This window comes from Calypte anna, chromosome 1, assembly GCF_003957555.1.
Source record: "Calypte anna isolate BGI_N300 chromosome 1, bCalAnn1_v1.p, whole genome shotgun sequence".
Classification (NCBI taxonomy): Eukaryota; Metazoa; Chordata; class Aves; order Apodiformes; family Trochilidae; genus Calypte; species Calypte anna.
In genome coordinates, this window is record NC_044244.1 from 3,815,597 (window position 1) to 3,830,012 (window position 14,416).

A 14,416-nucleotide genomic window follows, 5' to 3' on the forward strand; every position below is an offset into this window, starting at 1 on the left:
GGCATCAAAGGGCTTCTTTTAATGTTAACTGGAATAGAACTGGATTCTCAAAAAGAGCTCAAACCAGCCTTTTCTACACTCTCTCTTCAAAAGAAAACAACCAGACTCTGGAAAGTCTGGAAAGGAAATCTGTAAAGGAAATGTGGTACCAGTGAGTACATCCAGGCAACAGCCTCCCAGTTAGCACTGGTGCATGCAAGGACAGCAGGAAAGGATTCACATATTAGAGACTGAAGAGCAAGATTACCTACCTGTATATTATACCCTTGGAATGGAGGAACTGGAGCCCAGAAATTATTTCAGCAGCATAAAACCTGAGTTGACAGAAGGTACAAGTTAGAAGGGGTGAATCCCAACAGGTGCCTTCACCTGGACCCAAAAAGATGGAAATTTCACCTCCACAGAACCTCAAAATGTCATTAAATTTTCAGAAGGCTTGGAGTGTCTCCAGAAGGTTTGGGTTTTACAAGTTACTGATGGATGATGATGGGAGGCATCCCAAGAGCATGCCACACAGCTTGCAGCCCAAGTCCCACTAAAACCACTTGGTGAAAAGTTAGGGATTTGGAGTCTACTCATCCTCAAGGATTTGGAAGACATATTCCATGCTAGCTGTATTTTTTATATATGTACCTAACTCTGTGGATGTGTCTTGTGACCAAGGATGTCACCACATCAGCTGTGGAGCAAAAAACCACCACCCAGCTCCTACTGCCTGCTCTGCCTCACCTCAAGATAATGATCCCTGTCTCAAGGAAGGCACAGAATGGTTTGAGTTGGAAGGGACCTTTAGAGGTCACCTAGTCCAACCCTGATGTAGTAAGCAGGGTTATCAACTAAACCAGGTTGCTACAAGCCCCATCCAACCTGGCCTTGAACCCTTCTGGGGAGGGGGCATCTACACCTTCACTGTGCCAGCATCTCACCCCCCTCATGGTGAACAATTTCCTCCTAATGTCTACCTTCAATCTACCCTCTTCCAGTTTAAAACCATTAACCATCATCCTGTCACTCCAGGCTCTTATAAAATGTCCCTCCTCAGCTTCTCTGTAGCCCCCTCAGGTACTGGGAGGCTGCAATAAGGTCTCCCTGCACATTCTTTTCTGCTTCTTTTTTTCTTTTCCATAGCAGAGCTGCTTCAGCCCTTTTGTTTTTATGGCCTCCTCTGGGCTCACTTCAACATCTTCTTCTCCCTCTTTTGTTGGGGGCTCCAACCATTTATGACTTTTGTAATTTTAATTAAGATGTGAACTCGGTAGCAGCTCAGTGGCCTTTTTCTGAAGTTTCTTCAGGCTTGAGATCTTTGTTCTCAACCCAGTCCTTCCTAAAGGACACCACCACATCCTGCAGCCTAAGGCTTGAAGCACCATTGCATACTGAAGGTGTTTATCCCAAGGGAAAGAGAATCCCAGGATCAGGTGTCCCTCCAGTGCTGTATAGCAGCTGCTCCCTCAAACTTCAGTGCACTGACCCTTCATTCTGAACACTCAAATGCTTTGAAAAAAAAAAAATAAAATAATCAATCTAAACACTGATTTAAATGAGGGTTAGTGGGGTTTTTGTTTGTTTTTTAATTATTAAATAATAATGATTCCTACAGTGGTTTCAATATTGACTTTTATAATACCTTCTGTTCACGGAAGGATTAAAAGCACCTTTCACTTATTTAAATTCTTCTATTTATGTTAATAGAAGTGAAATAATTTTTTAACCCCATGTTGGTGTATTAATTCTTTGCTTTAATTTGCCTTTTGCTCTTTTGATAGCTTTTATCTCTTTCCTCACCCCTCTCTAAAAACCATAAAGGGAAAAAGGGATCATCCCATCATATCTAACAAACTGCAGCTTCACCTCTGGGCACTGGACTGGGAACCTCAGCTCAAACAGGTCCTGCAGCTTGGCTACAGACCACCCAGTGTTGTAAAGAACAAGATTTTTGGTTCCACAGATGGCTGAAAAGGCACCTGTGGGATTTCTTTGATGGTGGTGGTAAATCTAGGGGGGAGGTTGGGTCCCCAGTATCATTACTGGGGCCTCCAATTATGAGGATAAGGGACAGGGAGTGATTCTGCTTCCATCACAAGCATTACCCCCACTTTGCACTTGGGGGGAAAAGATTTGCTCAAGGTTTCCTCTACAGGACAGTAGCAGAGCTGAAAATAAAATCAAAATCCCTGGTGTCTTCAGCATTGGAACAGGTTGCCCAGGGAGGTGGTGGAGTTGCCATCCCTGAAGGTATTAAAAAAACAGAAGAGGGAGATGTGGCTCTTCAGGAGATGATTTAGTGGTTAAGGTGGTGTAGGACTGATGGTTGGACTTGATGATCTTGAAGGTCCTTTCCAACCATGATGATTCTTGTTCCTACCATGTGTGTAACCTGAAAGCCAAAAAGTGAAAATAATTTCTTACGTGGCTCTGGGGAGGTCGAACTTGTGACAGCTCTGGATATGGAACATGAGGTCTCCTCCATTGAGGTATTCCATCACAAAAAAGAGGTTTTCCTGGAGAATGAGACAAGATTATAATAAGGGGCAGGGAAAGGTGAAATAAAAGCAAAAAACCAAACCAAACCAAACAAGCAAACAAAAAAATCACCCAAAAAGAACTCAAAAAGAGGAAGGAAAAGTTTACAGTGAGGGTTTTGGAAAGAAAGCAGCCTCTTTCTCAACCCTTGATTTCTTCTCTTTGTTCTCCAAGAACATTCCCCCTCTCTTTGTATAAAGAGCATTAGAAAACATCACAAATCTACTTCATAACCAGTTGGTGCTCTTGATTTTTACCAGCAGCCCTCAAGTATGAGTAGCTCTGCAGTGCCTGTGTGACAGAAGGAGAGATGGACAAGGTTCCTTGGGGACCAGTGGAAGAAGAAGTAAATTCCAGGTCTCCCCTGGTTCCCAACCCAGGGCATGATCCACCCAGTGATCTCAAGATGCTGTTCCCAACATTCCTGCACATCTCTTTCGGAGGTTTGACTTTTCCAAGTTATCAGAGGCACTGGGCAGATGCAGCAATCTGCTTTGAGCATCTGCTTGATTTTAAACCTGAAAAATGCTCTGTTGTACAAGGCAAGACACAACTTGCTCGTGGGAAGATTTATGAATCAGTCAGATTTCTGGATGCCTACAGAGTTCTTGCATGTCAGACAAGCTTGGAAAAGGACCCAGTCCTTGTCCCCAGTTGCATGCAACCATCAGCAGTTTGACCAGAGCAGTAGAAAACATAAAAAAGGAAGCATGGGTGGAATCTCTATTGAATAAAGAGAAAAACAAATCACCAGGGTTTCCTTTCCAGTCCCTGATGTACCCCCACATTGCCCCCTTGCTGCTTCCTGAGCTGTAACTTCACCACCAGAAGCTGGAGACCAATCCCTTCCACTTTTATTGCACCTGTGCAGCAGGATGAGGGCATTTTTCTAGCAGTATCTGTGCAAAAAGTTATTCACCCACTTTAAACTTCTGTTCCTGAAATCTCAACTCCTGTGCATAAGTGCATTTTTTTGGTTGTTCTCAAAGGACTCCCTGTTCTGCAGACATCTGAAGTCTGTAATCTCTATACTATGCTGAAATTTATTAATAACTTCCCTTTGTTGCCTAATGCTAACCACAATTTTGGGGGGGAAGGAAGGAAGGAAATAAGAGTTCTTTTCATTTATATTTTTAACTGTTAAAGAAAGATTTTTATCCATGAGATCTAATGTAAGCATCCCTGGCAGAAAGCCAAGAGCTGGCTATTTAAAAAATAAAAAAACATTTAAAAGAGAGGGGTTTTTTTTTTTCCTTTCAAATAACAGCTGCCTGTTCTAATTTTTGCAATTTCTTTAACCAGATCCTTTTAATTACAGCACTCTTATTTAAATGGATGTCAGGCTGGAAACCCCACCTGTCATCTGACAAGCAGAGGGCCAAATCTGGCCTCCCAGGGAAATAAATACAAATTTTGGCAATAAAGCAAAGGGGTGGAGGCTTCCAGTTTGAAGGTCTTGTGTTTGCAGCAGTCTGGGCACAGTTTAAGCAAGGAGGGCAAATGGAGGTGGGCAATTTAGTAGAGAATTGAATAAATCTTGGAAGCAATGGGAAGTCAGGAAAACACTTGGACAGATGCTCTTTGTGAAGGTGCTCAGGAAAGTGATGAGGTTGAAGCAGTAAAAAAGCAGCAGCCACCAGTATCACACTGGGACAGAAGAAACCTCCTGGGTCTTCAAATGGACCAGGTTCGGCTGCAGTGGACTGGGAAGGAGAATGGACTGGGAAGGAGAAAACCCCTGGGTTTCCCTGGAAAATTCACTGAGCTTCTCTATACCTTGTCAAAAGTATTTAAGCATAATTTGAAGCCTGTGTTTATTCAGCAGAATGAGCTCTGCTTGCTCATGGATTTAAGTAACCACCTGAAGCATCTATTTACCTGACCTGGTGGCTCTAACTTAACACTGGGGACTTTGGCAGCATCCTCTGCCACCTGGGGAAAGAAAAGGTGGAAAGCCTCTAAGATTAATTTGCAGAGATCATTATATGAACTCTGTTTCTCAACTGCCTAAAGCTATGAAGCTGAAGTCTACAAACTTGACATAGGCATGATTAGCACTGAAGTTCAGGATCTACCAGGTGCTGGTACATGAACACTGTTGAAAAGAAAGATGGCATCACTTTGACTTTTCTGCTCTGAGACCTGGAAATTCCCCTTGCCTCTTACAAAGGTCAGTTGTCTGGAATGGAGAAAAACTGCTTGAGAAGTCTCCTAAGTGCATCATCATGAGTAGTAAGAGATAATCATAGAATCACTAAATCATAAAAAGTCAGGTTGGAAGGGATCATCTGCTCCAACCCTTCTACTATTAGTGTTTATATGAGATGTCCCAGCACCTTGTTGAGCTGAGACTTAAACTTCCCAAAGTCAGGGAATCCACCACTTCCCTTGGGAGACCATCCCAATGTCTGACTGTCCTCATGGGGAAAAATTTTCCTCTTGTGTTCTCCCCAGGAGCAACTTGTGCCCATTGCCTCTTGTCTTGTCCACCTGAGTCCTTGTAAACAGGGAGTCTCCATCTTCTTTGTAACCCCCCTTTAAGTACTGGAAAATCATACTAAGGTCCCCCCTAAACCTTCTCTGTTTCACAAGCCCAATTTTCTCAGCTTCTCCTCATGTGGCAGGAGCTCTATCCCTCTGATCATTATTTTGTGACCTTCTCTGGACCCTCTTCAGCCTGTCCACATCCTTTCTGCAGAGCAGATAAACAAGCAGCCCAAGCTGCAGCAAATTATTGGAGAACCATTCCTGAGCCTGGGATCTGTGGAGCCACAGAGCACACTAAAAATGGGAAGTAGCAAAACCCATGCTTGTAACCACTGAATATTCAACAGTGTGCTGGGTGTTAAAGGGTCAGAAGAGGAAGAAGGACATTTTTGCAGACAGGTAGGTTCCAACCTACACTTTCTCTGGTCCTGGGAAAGTTATCTGATGGCTCCTGTTGTGCTGCTGCCAGGCTCTGAAGTCTGAGAGCACCTGGAGCAAGTGCCAGTGGTTTAAGTGGGTATTTCTCAAGACATGGCAGGTGGGATGGCATGACTTTTATCATGCCTTTATCCCCTGAGATATGGAACAAACATACAGGAAGATTGTTCCTCTGTGCTGAGATCCAGACAGCTCTGATGGAGGCTTGGAAACTGCTCCTCACCTTCATCTTTCCTTTCTGCCTTCAGATGCTGTGAGAGCATCCTTGGGTAGCAATCACTCCTGGTTTCAGACTCACACAACAGAACAAGTCTGCTCTTACAGCAGAGTTTGGGGCCATCTTTTACAGGCACAGAGCTCAAGGATTATAAAGACATTTCCTGCACTCAGCAATTGGCATTGCTCAAGGATAAGTGGCACTAGTTGTCTTGAGGACATCCATATGACAGCCATTTCCTAGTTCTAGATCATCTTCCAGAAGCCTTCACTGTACCAGAGGAAACATGACAAACACCTCTGCAGGATGACAAAAAGATGCTCCTACAGCAGAGAGAACTGTTGGACACACAGGTGTGTATCCTGCTCACAAAATACCTTGGTTCCCTGGTCATAGAATCAAAGAACTGTTTGGGTTGGAAGGGAATTTAAAGACCTTTTAGTCCAACCCCACTAGACCAGAACTCAAACCTTCCAGGTGCTGAAAGACCTGAATCCTGCCAGAACTCTTGGGTTTCTTGAGTCCTTCAGTGCCTGTGCCCACCTCTCCAGGACGTGGCAGGGATGGAGTTAACTCAACTGTGCTGCATGAGCTGCTGGGAGAATGAATAGTCCCTATCAGAGATGCTTTCAACTTTATAAACAATGAGTACAAAGCAGGCAGCATTTAAATTGATCTTTTGAAGGTACATCCTATAACAGGCTCTCAAAATCCTCAAACCAGCTGGAAGCCCTCCAGAGCACTTTTCTGCAGAGATTTTCAGATTTTGTTTTCTTTGCATTCAAAAGCACTGGTGTACACACAAACACAGGATTTAACACCATTTACTGAAGAGCAAAAATTCTTCTTCCCAGGCCTTCCAGGAGGATGAATACCAGAATAATTAATGCTGCAAGGACTTGACCCTGTGTGGCTTTCCCTTTATTGAGAGCAGCTAGCCTAGCAAATGGCTCCAGGTGAAGAAGGCTCCTCAACACATATTAAGTGACCTAACCCCCACTGTGTGCCTGTTGAATTAGGTTGGTCCTTGCCAAAAGAAAGTTTTGACACCATGCAATTCCTGCAGCTGATTCTTGTGACACAGTTTCATGCAGCTGAGCACAACCCAGCCTGGGTGCTCATCCATGCTTTGGGTTTATTTTCTTTCACGGGATAGATGGGAGCCAAAGATCTCTCAGTCCTTCTCCATCACATCACCCAGGGAGTTTTGCAGTCCCCTCTCAGCATCTCATCCAGTGGGAAAGGATGCAATGCTCATACCCCTCCCAGTGTCTGCTCCCATAAGGAACAGCAAATCAAGGTCACTCCTGGCTTGTAGGTGACCCCAGGAGGTATTAACATTGCTATTTGCACCACCTGGGGATGAGAAAAGCCTGTTTGTTAGAGAGCAAAGCAATCCCAGGCTTCATTTTGTTCTCTAGTCTAAACACATCTTTTTCCCCTCTCTTTTGTAATGGCAGCCTATCTGCTGGAGATGGCAGCATTTCTCATGGCTGTCAAATAATCCAGTCCAGTCCTTGAGCTCATGATTTATTTTTTATTCTCATCTTTGCCCTGCCAATATCTTTGGCTGCCTGTTAAGCTGTCAGTTTGGGATGCTCAGCTTGGGGTGCTCAAATACTCAGCACAAAGCACAGGAATGTATTCATACACATATATAAAAATACATATGTATGCATAAAGGTGCAGACATAGAATCATGGAATGGTTAGAGTTGAAAGAGACCTCAAAGATCATCCAGTAATAGATCATTTAACTTGAGTTCTGGGATCCCAGAACCCTTCCTCACATCTCAGAGCAGGCAGAGTGCAGAACTCAGAGTAGTAAATTGAATACTACCAGCCCTTGCAAGAGAAAAAGGCTTTCCCTATCAGTCTTGGGAGGAATCTTGAAATAAGACATTTTCTCAAGGCTAGAAAAATATTCCTACAAAAATTCGAAAATCACTGAACCAAAAACTAAACAAAAAAAACCCCAGTCAAGCTTATGAAACACAAGTAATTTATCAGGGGGAAAAACAGTAGTGGTTTTATTTCAAGAAGTCAGCTTTTTTTTCAGGAGAAAAAGATGCAGGCTTAGAAATCTTGACAAAGCTGAATGCACTGTGGGCTGATTTTCATCAGGGCTGAACAACAGGAATGCAACTGGAAGATGTACATTTAATATGTTGAGCATATATCACCTAAACTGGGCTTGTGAGCTGGTGCCCTCCTGCCCTTGCCAATACTCTGCCTCTTCACACCACATGGGCTGACACCAGGTAGTAAAGACTTCATATTTTTCATATTTTTCATGAAGTCTTGTAAAGACTTCATATTTTTGATGTTATAATCACAGCTGCTCACACTTGCTTTGGCAGAACCTTGCTGAAACCCCAAAGCTCTGCTGAGATGCTGCTGCTGCTCCTGAACTACGTCGAAATTTTGGCCAGGACTGATTAAGCCCTTGCCAGTTTTCTTGCCTGCTGGTTGCAAGAGGTAAAAATCCCCAAAACCTCCTTAAGCATCCTCAATGTTCCCATCAGTTGGATCAGATTTGTCCAACTTGCTTTGAGTAGATGTTTCCAAGCTGACTTATGCCCCATACCTTGGAGGATGGGGACCTAGAAACCTTGAAGCTTCAAGATGATTGAAGCTGGTGAAGGGTCTTGAGCACAACTTTTGGGAGAAGTGTCTGGGGTTGTCTAGCCTGGAGAAAAGGAGGCTGAGAGGAGATCTTCTTGCTCTCTACAACTGCCTGAAAGGAGGTTTTAGCAAGGTGGGGCTTGGCCTCTTCTCCCCAGTCACAAGAGACCGAAAAAGAGAAAACAGCCTTGAGTTCTTCTAGGGGAGCTTTAGATTGGATATGAGGAGAAATTTCCCTGAAATTGAAATTGAAATATCCCTGAAAGGGTTGCCAGGCCCTGGAACAGCCTGCCCAGGGAAGTGCTGAAGTCACCAGCTCTGAAGGTATTTAGAGGATGGAGTGCTGAGGGATGTGGTTTAGTGGTGTAGTTGGCAGTGCCAGTTTTAAAGTTGGACTCAGTGATCTTAAAGGTCTTTTCCAGCCAAAACAATTCTATGATTCCATGTCTCCCAAGTGTCTAAAGACAAAGGCATGGAATTATTTGTGCATGGGAAAAATCACTGTGTTGCCATTTCCTCTCTTCCTTCCCGGGCAACTGGAAACTGGCTGGAAAAATATCAGGTCTGACCTCATAGGACACCCCATCCTGTGAGCCTCAGTCTGAGACCAAGATTTTGTTGTGCTTTTAGTTTAATTCACCTAATATTTCCTTGTGGTTCAGCAGGGCTGGAAGTCAAGACCTGCAACACCAAGTCCCTGCAGGGTGACTTCTGCAATGCCTCAGCATCCTGCATCCATGCTGAGGTCCATGCTGGATCCTGCATTGCCTGGGGAGGGCATGTGGGCCTGATCCAGGGCAGCTCAGAAGGTCCACAGCACATCCAGAAAACTGAGCTGAACATCAGAAGGATGTGAAATGTGCAGGTACCAATCCACACCCTCTGAGGGGGGTCAAATAAATCAGCCCCGTCCCTCTAACTGGAGGATAAAGATGGAAGAAAACTGAAAATGCCCTTGGAAAAATGTGCAGGAAGTAGAGTTTCATCCAAGGAGATATTTTAATGAAAAATGTCCTGAAAATACTAATGGAAAACCTGCTCAGAGCCCAAGAGTTTTTAAATATTTTAAATTAGGATCACACTCCTTATTGACAATCCTTTTCTCCTCCCTGCCCATGTGAGAGATTTTAAAGTCAGTATTAAACACATTAAAACAACAGAGCATCTGAGAATGGCTCATTAATAGGACTTTGGAAAGACACACTGCATTAGTAAAGCAGAAAATAAAATGCTTCTATAAAATTTCCCTTAAAATTGCAATCAAGATGACTTCTCTTTTTGGGTTGCTGTGTTCTGCTGCAAGCCAAAATGCTTAAGGACTTAATTTGCATGTAGGTCAAGGGTGTGAATGAAAACCTGGCCAATGAAGTAAAGGTAAATTGGAAAGAAAAGTGACTTTTACAAAGATAAAGCTTATTTTTGTCACAGAAATCAGTGTAATATAAAGCAAAGAACAAAGCATAAGCATTGGGATGCTCGTCACTGTTTTGGCATTACTAATTTTGGGATTTCACAGAATTATAACCACATTTTTCCTTCTCTTTAACATAAGAGTGTCCCTTTAAACCTAATACAACAGAATAGCTCTCTGAGCTTGTTAAGATTCACACCATATAACTATGGTAGCTGAATGTCTGGATGCAAAGATTACTGCAGTAAAATAAAACACTCAAGTTCAAAACGAGGCTGGGAGGAAAAACCAAACCACCTCTTGTGGTTGGATTTATTCTCATGTAGCAAAACATTACAAGTACTTTGAGTTGTGGCTACAGAAAGGGCTCTGGAAAGCCAAACAGTTGGTGGCAGGGGCCACGTAGTGCCATGAATATATAGATATATTACTTAAATGTCACTTCAATTTTGGTTAGGAATCCTAAGCAGGGTTTCAGGTGAAAATTCTTTGTGCTGCCTCTCTCAGCTACAGTTTTCACCAGTGGTCCTGCATGAATTAGGAGAAGTCTGATGCAGTAACTGAGGGGAAAGAAGGTTCCTAAAGTGAATAACAACATTTTTATTCTGTATAACCAGAGTTTCTTGAGTTAGCTCTGATCCAGGCTACTCACTGCAGCATAAGGTGCTGCTTCATGGTCCAAAAGGTTCAGGTGACACCAGTGTGGGGACACAGATGTGTCCAGGCACCCTGGACTGTGGATGTGGCCTTTGACCAGGGTACCAGAGCACAGATTTTAATAGTGGGTCAGTCTTGGATGCCACAGTCCTCAAGAGCAACCCCTAGATTCATGTGGGGAAGGCAGATGAAATATCTGGAGCCACTTTCCAAGGGTCCACTTGAAGATTCCTTCCCTTAGCACCAGCTCTTCTCCAAGCTATTCCGTAACATCTCTTCAGACTTAAAACACTTAATCAAATGTCCATCTCTCACCAAAGCTCCATCAGCCCATGGAGGAAGGTGAAAGATCCTTGTCTTACCTTGGTCTGGAACGTGCAGAAGACATGAGTCAGGAAAGGGTGTTCCCAAGCTAAGGAGAGGACTCTCTTCTCCACCATCGTGCATTCAACATCATCATCCATCAGCACCACATCCTTCTTCAGGGCTTTCACAGCAAAATACTGCTCTGTGTTCTTCAGCTCAGCAAGGAACACCTAGAGTGGAAAGAGCTGTCAGAAAGCGAACTGGTCTTCTCCCAGTGCTGGCAACATGGCCATGCAAGGATGGAAGCTGAGCTCTGGGCAGTTTATTAGGGTAGACCCTAAAAAAACTGATGTGTAAGGCCTAATTCTGCCATTGAGACTTTTTAGACTTTGAGTTTGTTCTCCACACATGGAACAGTTGCATGAAGCTGAACCCCAGAGAAGGTTGAGAAGGTCTTGGTCATTACAAAGCCAAGGGTTACGTGACCCTAAGGACAGGAGACATCAGAGCACCAAACACTTCTGACACCAGAAACCATCTTCATGCAAATGCTCATGAGACACATTTCCTGTTTTCTGACTTTAAATAACAAAAACACAGAACATTGCTTTGTCAACATGTGAAATGCAAATGCCCTGCACCAGATCCTCAGCAGCTGTAAACTGATGTCTACCAGAAGTCAGGCTGAGCTAGATCAGGACGTGACCTTCTGCAGGAAGCCTGAGCAGCCAGGCTGAGGCTCCTCTTCTTCTGCAGGACTTCTCTAAGAAGAGTAAAGCACATCCCAGAGCATCCAGGACCTCTGTGTATTTTTATGGGCAGGAAAACAGACACAGAGCAGCAGAGAGGGGTTTTCTAGAGACTGCGCAGCAAAGAAGCCTCTGCTGGAAGGCAGAGCCAGTCCTCATATGTAACAGTGTTCCCCATGGACTGAATAAATATGTGAGATTCATCAAAGAGGTCTTTGAAGTCTTCTACCAGATACTGAGTAAGCTCAGACATGTTTTAGCCCTGACAAAAGTTTTATTTACTCTTTTGGCTACTGCTGCATTTCACTTGGTAGCACTGGAGCCCAGGACCTCTCCTCTCTCTCTGCACTGAATGACCAAAAATCCCAACATTGCTGATGCTCCAGGCACCCTTTTTACCCCCATTTTTGTGCAAGGGGGAAATTGAGGAACGTGGTATATTTGTGATTTGTGCTGTGACTTCCAAGGTGAGGGGAGGCAATGCTTGACCTGATGAAGAAAAGGCTTCCTCAGGGGTCTGGTTCTCAGCCTCCTGGGGCCATGAAGTTCTGAAAAGGTCCCTCAGGCAACTGAGATTTGCACACCCTGCTGTGGGGAAGTGAAGCTTACTCCAAGCAAATCAGGGCAACAGGAGCAGCACCTACACAGGAAACCTGTGGTTGATGCTTGTTGTAGAAGGGCATGAAATAACCCAACCTCTCCACCCCCAGACGCTGCACTTCAGAGAGGTGCAGATGGTTTGCAAGCTTGGAGAGTTCATGTTCACCCAGGGAGCTGAAGCAAGGGGTAGAATCTCCTTCCATGGAGGTTTTCAAGACTTGACCAGGCAAATTCTTGTGCAACCTCATCTGATCAGACCTGTTTTGAGCAGCAGGTTGGGTTAGATGACCTCCAGAGGTGCCTTCTTCCCTGGGTAAATGTTTCTATGATATGTCTTGATTCCAGACCAGTCTGGGCTGTGGAGTCTGGGGTATTTTGGCTTAGCTCTAGCTCAGAAATCTCAGCTCTGCTTCTCAGGCAAAATGCAGACATGCCAAGTGTTTTCAAGTATGGAAAGCAAAGCAAGTATTTCACCAGTATAAGAACTGGCTGCAGCAATTCCTCCAGTTTTATTAGCAGGCAAAAAGCATCACTTTCCACCCTGGAAAGATTTGGGATCTGAGGAAAGTGATACATAATGATACCCATTTCCTCATTGACTGTGAAAACACAACAGTGAGTACCTCTGAAATTGCTCTGCACTGGCACTGAGTACCACAAATCCCCTTCCAGGGGACATCTCCAAGAAGGAGGGACAACAATTCATCAAGATTAATCAACCTACTGAAAACAGGTGGTTCTTCTTTCAAAAGCACAAATTCTTGGCTGTCACAAAATCTGCTTTAGGCTCCAGCACAGAGAGGACCTGGAAAAGAGCAGTTTGTGGTCCCAGCTGATGCTCTGGAGAGAAGTGGTCCACACTCAATATTTCAGCTGATGCTTCCAACTCCCTCATCTCAGCTGCATGAAAGGGGACAGCACAGAGATCTTTTCCACCAGCTCTCTGTGGATGCCCAGGCCCTATCTACCTGCACAGAAGGAGAAGTTGAAGCTTTACTCAGCTGCTTTCTTCTTTTATGAGCCAATAGGGCCAAGAGGATGTTAAGCAAGGAGAAGACCAGGTTAAAGACTCAGCCATGCTAGAACAAGGATTCTTTGAAGGCCTGGAGATGTTCTTTCCCAAGGGGTCTTCAAACCACACTCTACTTAGTTCCAGAGTAAGCAATAATAATAAACACCAAGCAGACCTGTGCAGTGGGCTCTCATTCCTCTGATGCTTACCTTGCCAAAACTGCCCTTCCCCAGCATCTTGTGGAGGACAAAATCTTCAATAGTTAATTTTAGTTGCACTTGATGCTCTCGCTGCTCCTGGGGCTGTTGTCCCAAGTCTGTCTCTATTAAAGTCTCTCCCTTTGTTGTACCTTCCACTGGAGTCTCCCAGGAGATGCCCTGTGGCTCTGGAACACACATCAAAGGATTCAAATAAACCCTTGGAAATGGGCAGGAAATCCCCACAACAGTTACAGGTCTTGTGCTTAGAGTTTTGAAAGGATATTTCAAATAAATGGAAATGTTGGTGGCCAAATCTATGAAGTACTTTGGCTCTGCTCTCACTCTGCTTTCTCTCCAGAGGACATTTTACTCCATTGTAGCCCCACAGTGGCATTACTCTCATTTTACAATCTCCTTCATCTGTCTTTCAGTTTTATAGCAGCAAAACACAAGCAAACCCTTCATTTCTGGCTGCCTTGTGCTCTTCATTCCCTCTTGCTCCTTGGTGCTATGATGTGGTCCCATTTTTTCAAGGCCTTTTCAAGTCTCTTGGCAAAACTACCACGTGAAACAGATGGGACAGCATTTTCCTACTGGATTCCTACTCTGAATGTGAAGTTCTGATCAAGTACTCCAGCTGTCCAGGAGAGGAACTACTTGGAGTTTCTTCACTTAGATGCATATGAACTGCTACGACATCCTGGACATCCTGTTCCTCCTGGCTTTATCCCATGCACTCAAGTGCATATTTGCTGTGCTGTCCTAAATTGCTGACTCAGCAGACAAACAGTCCCACCTGTAAACCAGATGTGAAACCATTTTGGGCTTTACTGATTTACATCAGCATGGCCAATTCTACTTGTAGAAAGATAAAGGAAAAAAAAAAAAGAAAAAAGAATAATAAGCACAGATAGGGACTGTTCTGGTTTGGGCCAGGATAAAGGGGATTTTCTGCCTTGTACTTTGGCTTTCAGCTCAGTCTCTTGTCAGGAGCTGCACTTGCTGAAATTCACAGCAAGTTTCTCAGGCAGCGTCTGCTGCTGGGACTGATCCCACTCCATGGTTAGAGTTACTGCTGGAGAATGGGCTGCAGAGCCAAGGACACTGCTCAGCTCTGAGGAACATTTTGCCCTCTGAAAGGAATAAAGGGGTCCCACCTGAAGCCCTTCTTTGGGGACGAACAGACAAGATA

The 14,416-nt window shown here is 44.2% G+C and overlaps 1 protein-coding gene across 2 annotated transcripts in view; it reads right to left on the minus strand.

Moving 5' to 3' along the window:
* PRKCQ (protein kinase C theta) overlaps positions 1-14,416 on the minus strand; it is a 65,605-nt gene that overhangs the window by 13,712 nt on the left and 37,477 nt on the right. For both annotated transcript variants that reach the window (XM_030459675.1, XM_030459682.1), the window contains 4 exons: positions 13,234-13,409; positions 10,720-10,893; positions 2,410-2,501; positions 252-314 (listed from right to left, as the gene is read on the minus strand). In XM_030459675.1, coding sequence (XP_030315535.1) covers positions 252-314; positions 2,410-2,501; positions 10,720-10,893; positions 13,234-13,409 — 505 coding nt within the window. The remainder of the gene's footprint in view (positions 1-251; positions 315-2,409; positions 2,502-10,719; positions 10,894-13,233; positions 13,410-14,416) is intronic.